Raw genomic sequence first — 19979 nt, forward strand, 5'->3', positions numbered from 1 at the left:
ACTGGAGCCCACACCTCAAACCCCTCCTGCACTCCAACTCCCTGCCCTGAGCCTCCTACCTGCACCCCAACCCCCTGCCACACCCTGCACCCCAACGCCCTGCCACACCCCTCCTGCATCCTAACCCCCTGCCCTAAGCCCCTGCTGCACCTTGCACCCCTCCTGCACCCCAATCCCCTGCCCTGAGCCCCCTCCCGTACGCCACACCCCTCCCTGCACCACTGCCCTGAGCCCCCTCATACACTCCGCACCCCCTCCTGCACCCCAACCCCCTTCCCTGAGCCCCCTCATACACTCCGCACCCCTTCTCTGCCCCAATCCCTTGCCCTGAGCCCCTTCCTGCACACCACACCCCCTCCCACACCCCACACTCCCTCCCGCACCCCTGCCCCAGCCCTACATTCATGGCCCTGCATGCAATTTCCCCACCCAGATGTGGCCCTCGGGCCAAAAAGTTTGCCCACCCCGAACTAGGAACTGCTCTGCAGGGTAGTAACATGAGAGTTTCTTCTTAAGAAAGTTTATTTGCATTTTTGAAGGGTGGTGGTAAGTCAAGTAGGATGCCGCTGACTTTAAAGGGTTTTTTTTTATTATTATTATTTGGGTCTATGTTGTTTTCTTAAGAAACCCTAGCACACAGGACTGATTTTTAAATTTAAAACAAAAAACCACAGTAGAGCTAGTGCATGCCATAGTGTCACAGAATTACACAATAAGTAGGAATTCAGATTAAGTGAATAGTTTTTAAGTTTTAATAAATGGTGACATTTACAAATGTGTGCTTTTCAACAGACAGCCTTGTTTTGTATCCTGTCAGTTAGTCGTTAGATACTTAATACTTTATAAGTGAGAGAATTATGCCTGTTTACATTAGCTAAGAATCTGGCCCGGAGAGCACTCAAACTCTTTCAAAAGCTGCCAAGAACTGAATCTTATGCCCCACTATTTTTCCCCCCTCTTAAAAACTGGTAATCTGGAAGAATTAAGTATTTAAATTTCTTTGTACAAAACTGAACACCATAAACCAAAGATAACTATATAGGTCAATTTCATCACAACATTAAAAAGTGCGAAGATAGAAAATATTACACTTTAACGAGGCAAAGATCATAGTACAATAAACTAAGAAGGAACACCAATCAATGCTTTTTTTGAACACCACCTCTTATAAACACTCTGTTTTCGGTCGCTTATAACTTTGCCAAACTTTAACCATTTGGACTGAAGTTTTGTATGCTGGGTGCTGCCTGAGGCTTTTAAATTTTGGTCAGCCATTTCTGAGAACAAGGCCAGGGAAAAAGACATGGTCTTCTACATATTAAAAAAATTCTAGTGACCTTTTGTTTGAAGTGCTCTAGCATCCCCATACTTTGGTGTGAAATCTGGACTGAGTGCAGAAGGAGGTAACCTTTGTGCCAGTGAGGTACCTTTTGCCATCTCTATGAAAATCCACCCAAATTTGACCAAGTTATAAGCCTTTGAAGGAAAAAGTTGCAGTTCACATATGCTCAATAGAGACTTCTTCAATTTTAATAGCTAAACACTCCAAAGATTCCATCCTCACTGACCACATTAGGGTCTCACACTACTTAATCCCTACATATACAATCCCCACAGACCATGCTCCATCCCCTCACAGCTCTTATGTGACAGGACCGTGCATGTTCTATCCTTGCTGAGCAAATGAACAAGATCTCAGAAGATTTTCCCCATAACTGCTGCCCTGGGCTGAGATGGGACCAGGAACTGAAACAGAGAGTCTGTCTCAAGGAGGATATGCTCTGATTTGAAACCAAAGGAGACAAAAGCCAGACTAGGGTTGAGGGAAAGTAGTAGACTGGAGACCTGGACAGCTGGAGAGACTGGGGCTTGGATAAGAAGCCTGAGAAGAGGAGACTAGAACTGGGTAGACAAGGAGAATGGGACTGGGACAAGGAGACAGGAGCAGAGAAAAGACAGGATAGGTTGGAGAGGATGGAACAGAAGGCGTCAGGCTTAGGGGAAATTTGCAGAGGATCCTGCTCACTAGAGAACATGCCCCTCCAGATGCTGGAATGGAGCCCAAGAGTCCTGAGTCTCACCATTCCTCTGCTGTCAGCAAATATCTGTGAAACCCACTGGCAAAATGCATGTCTCATCCCCCTCTGCTGGCCCCCATAGAAGATGACAAGCTACAGTTGCTGTCAGTTACTTCATTAATTCAAATGGCAAGGTCTGATGAGTGGATCTAAAGGTTCCAACCCTGTTGATGACCTATGTGGATGTCAATATGATCCCACATAATAGAATTTGTTTATTTCAATTTGCTTTTTTTTAAAAGGTAGGCAATAATAAAAGATTATGAAGGTTGCAAAGTCAAGCACTGAAGTTAGGAAATGCCAGAACTAAGATAGCCGGTGGAACCGTAATTCGGCCTCTTTGAGTATATGCATTATGATTATCCACTATTTTTTCTCCACAGGGCGCTTGCTTCGTTCAGTGCACAGAATGGATCTGCTCTGGGACTTATCATGGTGAAGGAGGAAGGGGACCACAGGAAGATAAAGGATGGCCTTATGGTTAAAGGAGTTGAATGCTGCCCTGGACAAAATAGATTGTATCCCTTCCTCTCCCTCAGAGTTCCTATGTGACACTAATGAAGACAATGAAATCAAAATTGTCACAAGTGGTCACTAACTGCGTGTTCCTTGTTTTCTGGGGGGCCATCTTGAGACCCTGAGACCTGATCTGCAGAAGTGCCAAGAACTCTCAACTGCAACTGAAGTCAATGGGAGATGTTTCTGAATATACAGAGTTCTATATATGGCTAAGTGCTCTAAAAAAATAAAATCAGGTCCCACCCATCTCAAATTGGGCATACAATTAGTGGATATTTTTGATCTTAATCTCTCTGTGCCTCAACTCCTCATCTGTAAAATGGGGATTATAATATCCCTCCTCCTCCTCATGGGGGTCTTGGGAAAAAAATTACTAATGTTTACAAAGCGCTCAGATACTATAGTGATGAATGCCATAGAAAACCCGACAAGGAAATTATTCATTCTGTTTTCAGAGCAGGGTATTAACAGAGATTTTTCATGACTTCAGAATAGGACATTAACACTATAGGTGCAATTTAGTCTTAAAAAAAAAAAAAAGCAAGTAGTACACAAACTGAAGTAAGTTATTGCAAAACCCTAAACAACAGAAGACAGACACCTTCACTACCATCACATTAATCTAGTAATTCACGACAGTGGTCATTGTTAGATTAGCAGTAACAACTAGCAAGCCTTGCATTACTCTGCAAAGATGATATAGAAGGAGACCAGGACCAAGTCTTTCCCACAATTTATCAGTTTACATGGTACAGGTGTTAGCAATATTTTTCAAAGCTGAACACGGCAACTACTGTTTCCTGCTAGGAAATTATGACACAATTTGAGTTCCCCACTTTATAAGCTGCAGCTACTGGGAGTGAGTTGCCATCATACTGATATTTTAAATTCATGTCAATGAAGTACCAGAGCAGTATAATTATCAGGGTGGATTTGATTTAAATCATGATTTAAATCACTAGTCAGGAAGACTATTTAATCATGGATTTCTACATAAAAGTGTGTTCTTGTGGGTTGTTATAACCTTAATACATATTTTTCACAATTCAGAGGTAGATGTAGGTTTCATTTTTAGAAGGTACACACTATACATTTTTAAGTGATTTATTTTGAAAACTTTTCAGATTAGTTTTACAGCTATATCAGAAAATGAATAATTGTTTGGTTATTTCATTTACCAAAGGTAATTGAAGCAGATATTTATGATGTCTTTGGGAGGTGAACTATCATCAATTCAACAGGTTAATCATTAATATTTGGAGGATTTTCTTGCCATGCTGTATTAGGAGAACATCACAAGACAGACATTTAAATTGTTTTATTTAAATAAAACAACAACAAACAATGTTATGTATTCTGGATGTTTTTCTTCAACATAATATTTTAACAAAACAAGCATATGAATTTTTGAATTTAGTTAAACATTAAAGTTTTTTAAAATCAGGTTTGTTTTTGTTAAAATTGTTTTTAACTAAAATAGTTAAATGAAATTTAAAAAAAAAAAAACATTTAATTGACTATGTCAGCCAGGCCAACATGAGAAAAAGACGGTTACTCACCTTTGTAACTGTTGTTCTTCGAGATGCGTTGCTTATATCCATTCCAATGAGGTGTGCGCATGCCGCATGCATGATCGTCGGAGAATTTTTACCCTAGCAACACCCGGTGGGTCAGCTGTGGAGCCCCCTGGAGTGGCACCTTCATGGCGCTAGAGACATACCCCAGCCGACCCAGCGCCCCCCTCAGTTCCTTCTTGCCGGCTACTCCGACAGAGGGGAAGGAGGGCGGGTTTGGAATAGATATGAGCAACACATCTCGAAGAACAACAGTTACAAAGGTGAGTAACCGTCTTTTGCTCATGTTGGCCTGGCTGACATAGTCAATTAAGTGTTTTTTTTTTCCCACAGAGTAGGACTTTGTGAACCAGCGGGAACGGAGAGAAGGCGTAGAACAACTGGCCCTTCCATGGGAGCAGGAAGGTGTCTGTGAGAGAACCCGGGGAGCATCCCTCGAGAAAGCAAAATATCTGGCACTTCCGATTGCTGCGCGAGGCAAACAGGTCGACCTGGGGAAATCCCCCCAGGAAGATGGAGTGGATGACATCGGGACGGATCGACCACTTGTGGGACTGGAAGGACCTGCTGAGGTGGTCTGCCAGTGTTCTGGACCCTTGGGAGAAAGGACGCCACGAGGTGGATGGAGTGGGCTGTACAAAACTCCCACAGGCGAATGGCTTCCCGACAAAGGGGGGACGAGCAAGCTCCCCCTTGCTTGTTGATGTAGAACATGGCCGTGGTGTTGTCTGTGAGGACAGCCACGCAATGGCCATGTAGATGCTCCCGGAATGCTTGACACTCCAGGTGCACTGCCATCAGCTCCCGTACATTGATGTGTAGAGAGAGTTCAGCTGTGGTCCATAGACCCTGCGTCCGGACGTCCCCGAGATGAGCGCCCCATCCTAGGGATGATGCATCTGTGACTAGAAACAATGAGGGTTGAGGAGTATGGAATGGGACTCCTTCGCATACTGCCCTGGGGTCTAACCACCAGCAGAGAGAGGCTAAGACGGTTTCTGGGACAGTGACCACCATGTTTAGGCTGTCTCGACTTGGGCAATAGACTACAGTCAGCCAGGCCTGAAGTGGGCGGAGCCACAGTCTGGCATGCCTGGTCACATACGTATAGGAGGCCATGTGCCCCAGAAGGCTTAAACTCGTCCTTGCTATTGAGGTAGGAAAACTTTGGAGGCTCCGGATGAGACTTGCCAAAGACTGGAAGAGGGTGTCCGGTAGAAGAGCTCGGGCGAGTCTGGAATCTAAGACTGCCCCAATGAACTCTATTCTCTGGGTTGGATCCAGAGTCGACTTTTCCACGTTGAGGAGGAGGCCTAATCGACGAAACATGGCCATGGTCACTTGGATGTGGGACTGCACCTGTTCCCTGGTGCGACCTCAGATAAGCCAATCGTCGAGATACAGGAATACTTGGATTCGCTGCCGATGGAGGGAGGCTGCCATGACAGCCATACATTTGGTAAATACCCGAGGGGGCGTAGAAAGACCGAATGGAAGGACCTGATAGCGTTCACGGTTGACCACAAAGCGAAGGAAATGTCTGTGCGTCGGATGAATCGCTATGTGGAAATACGCATCCTTCATGTCGAGGGCGGCATACCAGTCTCCAGGATCCAGGGAAGGTATGATGGTCCCCAAGAACACCATGCGGAACTTCAACTTTACCTTGAATTTGTTGAGTCTGCGCAGGTCCAGGATAGGCCAAAGCCTGCCCTTTGCTTTGGGGATTAGGAAGTAACGGGAATAAAAACCCCTGCCCCTTAACTCCCTTGGAAACTCCTCGATCACTCCCATGGTTAGGAGCGTCTGCACTTCCTGCATAAGGAGTTGCTCGTGAAGACGGACAGGGAGGCAGAGTGGGAGGGCGAGGAGAAGGATATTCTCTCCAATTTTCTCTTTTCCACCGTGCGAAGAACCCAACGATCCGTAGTTATGAGGGACCACGCACAGTGGAAACGGGATAAACGATTATGGAATGGTGGGGAAGGATCCTGACTTATGTCCGGTAAGCTGTCCTCGGGCGCATCTTCAAAAGTTTTGTTTGGGCACTGCCGGAGGTTTAGCTGGGCCTTGGTTCTGCCCTGGCTGCTGGTTGGTGGACTTCTTCCTGCCACCTCGCCCACGTCTCCTATAAAAGCCCTGCCTCAGTCGAGGAGGTGGATAGGATCCTTGAGGCTGGGGTTTGAAGGGCCTCCATTGTGTGACCAGTGTGTGCATCCCCAGGGAGCGCATTATGGCCCTAGAATCTTTAAGGCTTTGGAGCCTGGAAATCGGTCTTATCTGAAAACAGGCCTTGTCCTTCAAAGGGAAGGTCCTGTAGGGTTTGCTGCACTTCTGGCAGCAGGCTAGACACCTGCAGCCAAGATATGCACCGCATGGCTATTCCCAATGCAACGGTCTGGGCAGTGGAGTCCGCGGCATCTAATGAGGCCTGTAAGGAGGTCCTGGCCACCTTTTTGCCCTCCTCTACCAGGGCCCCAAACTCATCTCTGGACTCCGGAGGTACTAGCTCCTTGAATTTTAACATAGAGTTCCATGAGTTGTCATAGCGGCTCAGGAGCGCCTGCTGGTTTGCGACCCTGAGCTGCAGCCCCCCCGAGGAATAGATCTTGTGCCCGAACAAATCGAGACACCTGGCGTCTTTCGACTTGGGCACCGGAGCCCGTTGCCCAGGCCGCTTCCTCTCGTTCACTGAGGCCACCACTATTGAACACAGCTGAGGGTGAGTATAGAGGTACTCAATCTTTGGAGGGGACAAAATATTTCCTCTCCACCCCTTCAGCAGTTGGAGGGATGGATGCAGGCGTTTGCCAGATTGTTCTGGCCGTGATCTGAATGGTGCAAATGAGTGGTAAAGCCACTTGAGACGGGGCCTCCGCTGACAAGATGTCCACCACTGGGTCCTCCAACTCCACCACCTCCTCCTCTTGGAGGTTCATGTTCCGTGCCACCCTACGCAGGAGGTCCTGGTAGTCTATTGGAAGGGGGACCTGAGACCGTAGTCCCAGCCACCGCCTCGTCTGGGGAGGATGAGGACGACGCCACAGGAGCCAGGGGGTCCGGTGATGTTTCCTGCTGGGTTGGCTCTTGTCATCCGGGGTCCATAACTCCGGAGTCTGGACCCTGCCCCGGAGTTGGGGCTGTGGTTTCCATGCCCCCCGGAGCAGGACGGCTTATGATGGCCTCTGGCACCCGAGGCTCTTAGTGGCCGGATGGGCTTGGTGGTAAGCTCACAGTGTCCAAAAGGGCCACGGGGCAGACCCTTGGACGGGATCATGGCCTTTCTCTTGCCAGTGGGCAGCATCACCCAAGCCGTGGCTATGAGCTGTGTGGCCAGGTCATGAGCCCGCGTCAGACTGTGACAAATGCAAAGCGATCACGAAGGCCAAGGCGGTGCCAAACATGTCTACGTCTAGTCACCCGGATGTGGTGGAGACTGGTACCGAGCCACCGGGGATCAGTGCCGCAACTGCGGGGAGCGGCGCCGCAATGCTGGGGTGCGGTGCTGGGACCGAGACTGGTACCGAGGTCTGGACCAGTACCACGATCCAGATCTTGACCGCGACGATGACCGTCTCCAAGAGCAGCGCCGAGATCTGCTCCGGGACGGTGACCGACGTGTAGAGCAGTGCCAGGAGTCTGACCAGCCCTGCGAGTCGGATCAGTGCCGTGAGTACAACTGGCATCGAGAGAGGGAGCTGCGTCAGGAGCGGGAACGGATCCAAGAACGGGACCAGTGCCGTGGTTCTAACTGAGGAGCCAACAGCCGGATCAGCGATGGTTTGCCCTGGGACGATACCACATGAACAGGAGCCGGTGCCACGGTTTGCAGTGATGTCCACTCTGTCATCACAATGAGGTCCCTTGCCGCCGCAAAGGTATCCAGCGTTGATGGGAGCCGGGGCTCGACCACGCTACGAGTCAGGGAGCCCATGCGCGCCGGACTCAATGGCTCTTCCCTCGGTGCTGGAGTCAGTGGCGCCAACGTCGGTGCTTGAACCCCCCCAGTTACTCTACTATCGGACGTGATTCCAAGGGTGGTCCCGGGGCGCTGGCAACTGCTGAGGCGGAGCAGCTATCTCTGGCCTGCAGTGCCGCTTTTGGCCAGGCAAATGAGAACGGTGCCAGACCAACTGCACCGGTTGCGGTGCCGGGGAACTTTGGTGCCGTGGATCTCTGCCAGAGTCCAACTGCAGTGCAATACCTACTGCTGCCGCTGGGGCACTGCGCACCGAGTCACTCGGCACTAGGTCTCGGTGCGCCACTTGTCTGCCTGGTGGGATTCCCCCAGACACTTCAGGCAGGAGTCATGGGGGGGGGGCGGGGGGAGTCGCCTGTTGGCATGGGTTTAGCACAAGACGAACAAGGTTTAAAGCCCGGAGCCTTGGGCATAAGCCCAAGCGGCAGGCAGGGAGGAGGCCCCTTCTAACCCACTACAATAATTATATACACTACAGCTATAACTATAACTATACTGAAACTGCAACAACTATAACAATTAAACTACAAAGACAGTATCACTAGGGAGAGTGGAGAGCAGCAAAGCCGAGCTCCACAGTTCCAACGACCGTCACGGACGGTAAGAAGGAACTGAGGGGGCACTGGGTCAGCTAGGGTATATATCTAGCGCCATGAAGGCGCCATTCCAGGGGGCTCCACAGCTGACCCACCAAGTGTTGCTAGGGTAGAAATTCTCCGACAATTATGCATGCAGCGCGCACACACCTAATTGGAATAGATGTGAGCAAGCACTCGAAGAAGAACTTAAAATATTGACTTCTGCAGCTAACTCAGTTATTTTCACCTTCATTTTCCTGTTTGTTCATAATCTGGAAAAGCAAAACAAGCTTTCCTGCTTTTTCAGGTCCCAAACGATTTCTCAATTTGGTATGAATTAGTCCAAAGGAAGAAAATATTCTTTCTACACTGGCAGAAGAAGCTACTGCTGTTAAAAGTGAGATCATCGCTTCAAAAATCTCTGAATCCAAGTGCTTAAATAACTTCCACCACTTCACTGGTGTGACTGTCTTTAAAACATCATCAAACATATATTTCTTGAATGGTTCACCCTTAGCTCTGAAGTTTATTATAGTTGGCATTATGGAGGGATGATTGCTGGATGCATTTTATCCACACACAAAAAAAAAATCCGATTTTTTTTTTTAAATCATTGATTTTTATCCACCCTGATAATTATCTTGCCCAGTGTTATATGATAAGGCTACTATGTTTGTTATATTGTCGGAGTTAAAAATGCAAGTCACCTTTGTTTTCTACTGAACAATATGTTTGCGGTTATAGAAGCCCACAGCGTTAGCAGTGTTCAAACTTGCACTGTATAACATGCTGGCCAAGAAGAGAAGAATACAGCATGTCAAGCAGAAACATCCTTCGGTTAGATATAAAACTGCAGTATGTTAATTCAAGACTGCCATGGAATAAAAGAGAGCAATTATTTTTCTGTGGCAATTTAGTCTTACAATATCCCTGAAGATGTAAAATATTCATTATCTTCCCTTACTAAACAATGCCAGGACAAGTTAAACTAGTTTCTGGACAATGTGTGCACAATAAGCATGTGTGCCTTCTGGACATTAAATTTTAAACTGAAATAGCTGTATGAAATGTTTCCCTGTTAAATGAATAATTTTTTCTTGCTATGAAAGGGAGATCCAGCGGACAAAGTTCAAAATCCAAGTTTTGAAGAAAGTGCCAGATTAAGAACTTTGCAAGAAGGTATAACTTCACTTGCAGAGTTGCAGCATTTTCTTAAATTATGAATTAGAGATTCAGAGCAACCACTTTCAATTACAATGATCAGCTTAAATAAATAAATATGCTTATATTGCTAGCAAATCTTTGAATCTTGATTTTCAGAGACCAGAGACTGTCAATGGAAAAGAACATTACAAACATTTTTCTGCTTTGCCTTAATGCTCTACGTAAGAGTGGATTATATTTTAACGAAGATTATACTACTCATGTGACAACCTTCTGTTACAACTTCATTTTTCCTATACACCAAGTGACTGATGTCAATCATGTGTGATTACTAATGTCTTATCCAATGCACAATATTGAGTAGCTGCATTCTGATTTAGCTCAGAGAGCAGATTTTGTGCTTTGATGAAGCACTAAAGCTCCTTTGCCATAAAAAGGATAGGGCTCTTTTTTTTTAAAAATATTGTTTTGTTGTTTTCTTTGTTTTAGGTATATTGTACTTTTAGGACTAGACTGCAACTAGACCTCATGCAGTTATGGCACAAATGGGGGAGTCAAGTGAAAACCTGATTTCCTACACTCCTCCTATTTCAGGATCTTTGGGGGGGGGGGAGGGCAGGGGGAGGGAAGAAGGTGTTTATTTAAAAGAGGAAGAAAGTGGCTTCCTTTGACTTGCGAGGCAGCCAAACAGAATGCCTGTCCCGGGTAATATGTGATACTACTTTAAATATAAAAAGACTACTTAGCACTTATGAAATTAAACACCAGTTACATCATCTCCAAAAAGATTTATCATAAAAAAAATAATTCTAATTGGAGTTTTTGTTTTATTTTAACTGAATAGGGCACAATATCATCCTTCTGTTTATAGGCAAACTCTGATCACAGAAAAGTTAACTGAATCAAAACAAGAATACCACATTTTAGGAATTTCTTCTGCCCACTTTACTGCACTCTCTCTTATCTAACTTCACAATCTAACAAGATGTAAAACTAGGTAAAAGGAAGCGATTTCTTTAAAATAAACAAGATTAGATAATTTTGTTCCTGAAGGTGCAGGCAGCTATAGTATGATCACTTTTCACATTAGAATTGATTAATCATTGTAATAGTCAATAAAAATTAAGTACTCAAGCCTTATTCCCTTTGTTATACACTGAGCCACTGAATACCAGGAGCAAGAGTAATGCAGCCTAATTGTTACTTAGTTTTAGAAAAAATATTTACAAAACATAACAGATTCTCTCTGTTTTGGTAGTTTTTAGAGTTTACTTTGTTGTATACATTATTGCATCTCAATTACACGCAAGTTCTTTTTCCAGTGTTCTAATTAAAGAAAAGCCATGGTGGGTGTATGGGCAGATTAAATATGCCCAATATTTAGTTTCTTTCTTTGACACTACCATTTTGTTTCTGCTTTGGGAAAGCAATACAACCTTGTCTCTCTCTCATACCTTTTTGAATAAGGCCGTATGTAAATTCCAATGATGAATTCGTGATTAAGACTTATACCAGCAAAAAAACAAAAAAACAAAAAACAAGCAGCAGCATGTTTTCTCATGCCCTTGTGTGATCTTTGCAAACATCTGTGAACTTCCCTAAATCCCATCAACATTCCATTATGCAAACACACTATATGGGAATTCTTGTTGTGAAGCACATCAAACACACTTCAAAACCCATGGAAAAAAAAAAAAGTCTTAGAATGCACATGAAGTGGTGTTTTTTGATTCATGGGGTCTACATTTTCTAACAACTACATTCTTTGCAAAGAAATCTCAATATGTGCCCTTTGGACCATTTCTGCAGCAACTCTCCATTATACTGACGGGTTGGATAACAAAAATTTTCTCCATCCCAGTAAGAGCCAATATATACAGATGGAAGTCCTAGTTCTAATGGAATTGAGCTTGCATTCCTTGTGCACTCAAAACTTCTTTTGAAGTCACTGATAATTCTGGGTGTGTAAGGGATATAGCAGTGGAAACTGAAGTAAGCAAGCATTTAATATGACAAAAGTGAGAGTCACATTTAATACGTGTAGCTCTATAATTAGTTAGTTAGTTAGTTCAGAATAAAAAGTGAGAGCAGTAACTAACAACTATAGAGCTACATATATTAAATCTGACTGCTTCACTTTTGTCAAATTAAATGCTTGCTTATTTCACTTCCCACAAGGGCTGCTGCTGCTGCATCCCTTCACATCCAAAATTATCAGTGACTTCAAAAGAAGTTTTGAGTGCACAAGGAATGCAAGCTCAATTCCATTGCAACTAGGACTCCAATCTGAATATTGACAGGTTTTAGAGTAGCCGCCGTGTTAGTCTGTATTCGCAAAAAGAAAAGGAGTACTTGTGGCACCTTTGAGACTAACCAATTTATTTGAGCATAAGCTCACGAAAGCTTATGCTCAAATAAATTGGTTAGTCTTTAAGGTGCCACAAGTACTCCTTTTCAATCTGCATATGTGGGCTCTTATATCCACACAGAGTACTTCCAAGATAAGTAGGGCTTGATCATGGTGCAAGGGTCTATGTGTGTGAATACAATTGCAGAACTGAGGTTCAGCTGTGCATGCATCGCTCACATGTATGTATACTGACAGTTATACGAATCATGGGGAAGTCCACAAGAATAAATTTTCCTTCTTGAAATTTTCAACGGTTAGTAAATGCACGCACAAAAAAAGTCACATACTTATTATCAGAAAAGATACATGGATTGTATACAATGCCTACAAAAAGTAATTCTGTTAGTTTTTAAGGTTGCTAGATTGTATAGCTCAATATCACAAACCATAAAAAGCAGGGTAATAAGAAGTTGTACGGACACCCTCGCCCAATAAAAGCCACGGCCCCAATTCCATATGATCATGCACAGGTACACTGTCCCACTGACTTCAGCAGAAGTCTGTAAGAGTGCACCTACAGACAGGCAAATACAGGATCAGGACCCAAATACTTCAATACTTGCAATGGATTTGTAAAACTGATGCAGAATTAGATATAACATGCTACCTGCCAATTTGCAAGTTCCAACTAACAAAGACTGAAAAAATCTAATCAAAGGAGTTAGCTTAATCCACCAACTGTGTGTGACTGACACACTGATGGTAGTTCCAAGTCAAAGCTGCGCACACTAACAAGGTGGCACAGGGAAGTTTATAATGCCACAGCTGTACACCTATTTCATGAATAAACATAGGATTAAATCAACAGCATTGTCAATACAGCACCTTTTCACTATCATAAAAATCACTTCATAGTAAGTTTAAATATTTTGAAATGGTGAAGAAAACATTATAGAGGCTGCACTAATTTTAAAATCTACATTCCTTCTTATTTTGGGATTACCATGAAACTAAATCCAATAAGGAAGAAAGAACCAACACACCAGTAAACTGCTAAATGTTATTTGCCTGAGACAGTCCCTAAATACTATATATTCAAATTTATAATTTTGAAACATCCAAATATAAATAATTAACTAAATAGGAAAGTTTGTCAGCACATGTTTGCTATGGATAAAGTGCCAGGTGAAATAGATTTGCCTTTGTAATAAGAAGGATGGTCTTGTCATTAGGACACTGCACTGTGACTGAGGAAATCTGGGTTGAATTCTCAACTATGGGTAAATCCATTCATCTCTCCTTGCCTGAGTTCTTCATCTGTAGAGTGGGGATAATCCTTCCCCACCTCATCGGAGTGCTATAAATTTGTTATTGGACACTAAATTGATGAGGGCCATGTAAAAAATACACTACAATAAATGGTATCTTTCTCCCTTTTTCAAAAGCATTTAAAAAACACCTATTGGATCAGGAGTTGTAACACTGATGTGGAGAGTATTTTCTACCAATAGGAACTCTAAAAATCGTTTCTTAAACTACATGAAATATATTTCAAGATTTTAAATTTTTATACTGAGTCTATTTGAAATCATTTAGACAAGCTGGTGTAACAGATTTTTTGCGTTTAAATTTAAATAGAAACATTTTTCACTTCAGATAAAAGTTAAAACAATCTAATATACCAAAGCAAGTGCCTTTTAAAAAGAGAAAGTGAAGAGAAAATCTCTATACACAAAGATTTATTTAAAACCGTCAAGGATAATTATAAGTTTATCTTACAAAAATTTTTCAGCCCATCTATCTCATAAAGAAGGAAATCGAATTAATACACCAAAAGAACTTTGGAATTTTACAAAAGAAAAAACTGTCAGTACTCTGTGTATTATGGAATTGCACGTGGGGGTGAAGGAATTTGGAATACAGTGCATGCCTAGTCTTCTGGAGAATGTTGTTTTCTCTCAAACATTTTGAACAGTAGGTGTTAAACAGCAGCAAACCCATTCAATAATAACTTCTGATTACTCTGTCAGGTCTAAACTAACTACTTCCGAACAAAAAGAAAAGGAGTACTTGTGGCACCTTAGAGACTAACCAATTTATTTGAGCGTAAGCTTTCGTGAGCACAGCTCACTTCATCGGATGCATACTGTGGAAAGTGTAGAAGATCTTTTATGCTTTGTGTGCATACTGTGGAAAGTGTAGAAGATCTTTTATGCTTTGTGTGTATAAAAGATCTTCTACACTTTCCACAGTATGCATCCGATGAAGTGAGCTGTAGCTCACGAAAGCTTACGCTCAAATAAATTGGTTAGTCTCTAAGGTGCCACAAGTACTCCTTTTCTTTTTGCGAATACAGACTAACACGGCTGTTACTCTGAAACCTGAAATATTTCAGAACACAGATTCTTCAAATTAAGGTCCCCGTCCTGAAAGCTCTTATGCACGTGTATAACTTTACAGAAGGGAGTAGTCCAGAAGTCAATGATATGTGCATGAAGTTAGACATGTGCTTAAGTGCTTGCAGGATCAGGATCTTACAAATACAGCCATTTGTCCAAATCTGAGCTGTCAATTTACTTCATATAGTGAAGAGGTCAAAGCTGACTGCACCCCCTTAAAAAAAGCAGTATACATATTTGTATCTTCCCCTTAAAGGCCCTTGGCTTCTTGCACCCTACTTCCACTTCACAAGTCCTGTAATTTCACAATTGGAATTAGAAAAGACAGTACATATTGTAATGCATAGACAAAATGATGTGTGAATTCTAGAAGGGACACCAAATCTTTTATGGACAGATTTTTATCCAAGCCATGCAAACCTTATAAATACAATACTTAGATGTAATAGATTTTATTTTTCTGTTAAATAAAAATATGCCAAACTAACCCTTTATTACGTTTATTTTGAAAATATGTAAAGGAAGCTATGGAGTAACTATTACCTTCAGATAGCCCACGAATACAGATTCAAGTACAAGATTTAAGTATGGTTTGTTACATATAGCCTTGGGCATTTATAAAAAGAATTTAATTATTTAAAATCCTGCTTAATGACAATAGCTCACCCTAAAATATCCACTGAAAAGCAAGCCTGTGTGTATTTGTGTACCAGCCAACAACTCAACTGAAAATTAAAATACAGCTGTCTGAGGGTTGAAAGTTTCTTCAGCAATATCCATAAACAAGTGATGTCACGTCATCGACAAATATTATAGTCAGAGATAAAAATATATATTTCAATGAACTAGTTAAAGAGGGGTTTTCTTTGCCTCCAAGATTGCATACCAGACATGTCTCCCCTTCTCATCTGATCAGAGGAGCAAAAACATTTTTGCTGTGTCAATTCCATAACACAGACAACCTTACAGAGCTTACAAAATGCCATATTGCTACCTATATCACCAATGGTACCTCAGTGGGGTGGTGATTAACAATTGTTTGTCCCCAAACAAAAAGGGCAATAACCCCAATTGTTTCCAGGAAGATCCTACTTAATCTACCTTTCTTTTAGCATTAAGTTTACTATGCTGCTAAACAAAATATTTTGAAAAACTACATACACAAAGAGGTAGGAGAATAACAAAAATATTATTCCTTACAGAGAAAACACCTCATAAAATAACAAACAAGAATTCCCACCTGGGGATTCATGTTAAGCTAATGTTTAAAAACTCTTATAATGGATAATTTTTATTATGTAAATTATGAGACATTTAAAATCTCTCCTTTTTTCATAATTTCCCTCCTTCAAATGAGGGATTATGGCTCTGGAAAGCACAACAGCCTGCATCCACTACGTGAAATTACCAATAAGTGACAGGACCAGAATGTCACCTCTTTCTTCTGCTGAAAATGACCATCCCAGCCCCAGCCCCCGCCTCCTGCATCGTGCATTACTCGCTCAGGATGTGACAGGGGCTTTAGTGCTGGGAGGGACAAGGGGGCTTTACTAGTGTGTTTTTATTTTCCTTGACAGATTTTGAAAGCCACTCCACACATGCCCGTGCTCTGGGAAGGTCCTGAAGCAAACCCGCCCACCTTCATCGGAGGAAGAGAATCCCCTCCTTCCCCTTCCAACCTATCCACCGTCCTGGGGAGGAAATTAACCCCCTGCTAAATTAGTCCCCTTCATGAAAGCAACCCCCTGACTCCCCCACCAACCTGCTCAACCTGGGGAGAGGCAGTTACCCCATCCCCCCCGTCCTGAGGAGAAGTGCTCCCCGCAGCAGCCTCTGGCACACAAAGTCCACACGGCCTCCACCTCCCCCTTCTGGGGGCCTGCGTGACACCAGGGGGCTGGGGGAGGGAGGCCACCACCACACAGCAGCATTACACACAGCCACACCTACCTGTCTTCTCATGGTCATAGCCCACCACAATGAAATAGTCAGCCAGCCTAGCCATGGCTGAGAAGAGCCTGCCTCAGCCCCCACCGCCCCTGCCACTGCTACTGCTGAGGCTACTGCTGCTGCTGCGGGGGAACTCAGCATCCTGCCCTCTGCTCCAGCAAGAGAAGCAGCAACAGCAGCACCTCAGCCATGTTGGACACCCAGCCGCGCTCTGCGCCTGCGCGCCCCCTCGGCCTCGGTGCTGTGACCCCGCCGGGGCTGGGCGTGGGCAGCAGGGTTTGCAATTAGCACGCGGAGCGGCGGCGGCGGCGCGAGGGGACGCAGTAGGGGGCTATTGTCCGCCTCGCGCAGGCTAGCCGTGGCCAAAAGCGCGCGAGTGAATTCGGGACGGGTTCCCTTTTAGATGTAAAGGCTGGGGCGGGGTGCAGCGTCCTCCCGCTGTATTTGCATTTCGCGAATGCACAGCACATCGCACGGGCAAACAAATAGATATGCAAAGATCTCTCCCAAAAATAAACGTGCCTGCCTGTTCTCATTCTCCTCTTGAACTTGAGCTTGGGTCCTCCCTTCCTGTTGCAAAGGTTGCAGCAAGGTAGTTTACCCATGAATTTTAGTGCATGCAAAAAAATTAATGTATCTCTCTGAGGTACCCACCCAAAGATCATTTTCTCTTGTAAAGGTTGCCTCAAGATGTACATTGTTCCTTCCTTGTATTTATAGTTTATTAACGCACTTTGAGTTTAACGCATGAAAACTTAAAAAAAAAAAAAAGAAAGAAAGAAAGAAACCAACCTCCCGGTAATTAAGGTCTTTCTAAAATATCTTCCCTGACTTCATTCAGCGCCTAAACATGGGATTAGGACCTTTTCTGTTGCAGAATTTGCAGTAAAGCGCATCGTCCTCTTGTTTTGTATAATATTTTGCTGATGCATTTATAGTTCAGTGCATGCAAAATAAATGCCTTAATATGAACTATCAGGGTATCTAAAATAACCTCCCTGAGTTCCTCCTCAAGAATGGAATTTCAGTGGCCCGGAATTTCCAGGAAGCTTCCTGTTTACTTTTTCTTTTGGATGTTAGGAACATGCCACGGTGGGGAGGGAAGCAGGCTTTCCTAAACTGAGTGCAGTTCTCATGGCACAGCATTCACCAAGTCCCTTAATTATTTTTAGTAACTCTATGACTCTTATGCTTGCACTGAGTTGTCTCTGGCAATAAAGTCAGCAGGAAAATCTGGGGCAGAAGGTATGTGCGAGAGAGAGAGAGAGGCAGGTTGCCTCTGGCCCAAATTGCTATTACAATACTGTGATGAGATATGGTAACCATGTTAGTTGAAATCTTAATGTGCCTAGAAATCTTTTCCCACACATATTTATTAACAGGTTTTCCAACTTTGCTTTCCACATTTAGGCTTCATGTGCAGTACAGCTTTGGCACTGGTATCCAAGGAGCGAAAAAAATCACAGGCTCGTGTCACTTTAAATCCTCATCGAGAAGATGATTGGTTTCAGAGTAGCAGCTGAGTTAGTCTGTATTCGCAAAAAGAAAAGGAGTACTTGTGGCACCTTAGAGACTAACAAATTTATTTGAGCATAAGCTTTCGTGAGCTACAGCTCACTTCATCAGATGCATTATGCTCAAATAAATTTGTTAGTCTCTAAGGTCCCACAAGTACTCCTTTTCTTTTTGCGAATACAGACTAACATGGCTGCTACTCTGAAACCAATCATCTTTTTGAGAAGATGATTGTGATTCAAGTGCAGACTTGCAGTGTCTCTTTTATTTAATATTGTTGGTCTTCTACTTACCCATTTGTGTGACATCCTAGCAAAATGCTATTCTTCAAGAGCCTGCAGAGAGCATTTACAGTTAAGTGGAAGATTTCAGGTTGCTATTTATAGTGTGTAAATAGGACTGACGCCTTTTGCTCTTACTCCAAAGCCTAATTGGCCTACTAGCCCCTGAAAAGATTATGCTGATATGTAGTGTGTCTTGACAAGACATTGCTCCATTAACTGTTGAGTGTATGCCAAAAATAGCATAAGATAAAAAACACCATTTATATCCCAGACATGTTTTACAGCACAATAGTAAGAACAGCAGCAGTAAGTTTTATGAATCACTGTTTAGTTCTAATGTTAGGTTACAGTTGGATTTATTTCTCATCATTCCCCCATAAGTTAGGGTATGGAATACAGTAATAAACATGTTTTGTATAGGAACATTATTGTCCATATCTCAGATACTGAATAACTACACTCTACATTCAGAAGAGGCATAATTAGAAGCAACACTTTCCTAGTATAGATGGGGTGGACCACAAATTATATGGATCATTAAAATCCTTTGTTACTTTCCAGTAGAGGGCAGCAGCTCCCCCAAATCCCTTAAGGTAATCAACGTTCCTATAAAGTATTATCAGATAGCAAGATTTAGGCCTAATAAAATGCAGTGTACGCGTCAGTAGAAAAGACAAGAGTATAAGATGAATCTAAAATATTGCATATTCGCTTAGAGAAAAAGAAGAGCTGTAGGGGTTCTGATTAGATTATTTTGGTTCCCCCTGAACAGTAGAGTAGCTAGAATAAGTTTAAGGGATACATTTTTAAATGAGCATGCAGGTTTTTGGCAGCATGGTTCTCATAGATTTTAATGACAGAAACCTAAAGAGCTGCTTTGAAAGTTTAGGTGTAAAAAGCCTTAAAAATAGTATCATTTTACTACTTTGAGATCTTTGGATGAAAAGCATTGCCGAAATAGCAAAAAGGTATGCATTTGTTAATTAAGCCACACAGCCCTTCTGTGAAGTGGGATCAATAGCGTCAACACTAGGGTGAAACACAGCAACTGTTTGACCGTGCACAACAAGAGGGTTACAACAGGGACTGAATAATATTCTGTACAACTGAAACTGCAGGAGGAGTTCATATAGGCAGAATGTAATTACCTAATTTGGAATTTGACCAGGAGTTTAGGATTAACATCTCTACTTTTACAAAAAGTACCATGGAATTATTTTATCAAAACAAATCTCAGAACCTCTACTTTTGCACTTCATTTGAGAGAGCACCTCTAGCAGGACAATGTTATATAGGACTTTGCTGGGGTATTAATTCAGTATGCACTTAGGAGAAAAAATATACCTAGTGTCTCACGAGCACTGCTAGCAACAGTACCTCACCATTCCTGCCTCTTCCATCCAAACAGACACAACTAAATCTTGATTAGCTTGTAAAATCTAGTGGGATCACAGCACAGGGTGGCATGCCTTAAAAACAGCCAAGCAAAAGAAAAAGCACTTCTTAACTTTAATTCACTTCTTAACTAAACTACCTGTTTGGGTACCATATGGTCACCATCATCATATCAAGTATCAGAGGGGTAGCCA

The 19979-nt window shown here is 43.1% G+C and overlaps 1 protein-coding gene across 3 annotated transcripts in view; it reads right to left on the reverse strand.

The window, feature by feature from the left end:
• SBF2 (SET binding factor 2) overlaps nucleotides 1–16960 on the reverse strand; it is a 555773-nt gene extending 538813 nt beyond the window's left edge. For all 3 annotated transcript variants that reach the window (XM_027819477.3, XM_027819476.3, XM_037899793.2), the window contains exon 1: nucleotides 16592–16960. In XM_027819477.3, coding sequence (XP_027675278.2) covers nucleotides 16592–16646 — 55 coding nt within the window. In that variant the 5' untranslated portion in view covers nucleotides 16647–16960. The remainder of the gene's footprint in view (nucleotides 1–16591) is intronic.
• Between the last annotated feature and the right edge of the window lie 3019 nt (nucleotides 16961–19979).

This window comes from Chelonia mydas, chromosome 6, assembly GCF_015237465.2.
Source record: "Chelonia mydas isolate rCheMyd1 chromosome 6, rCheMyd1.pri.v2, whole genome shotgun sequence".
NCBI classification, from domain to species: Eukaryota; Metazoa; Chordata; order Testudines; family Cheloniidae; genus Chelonia; species Chelonia mydas.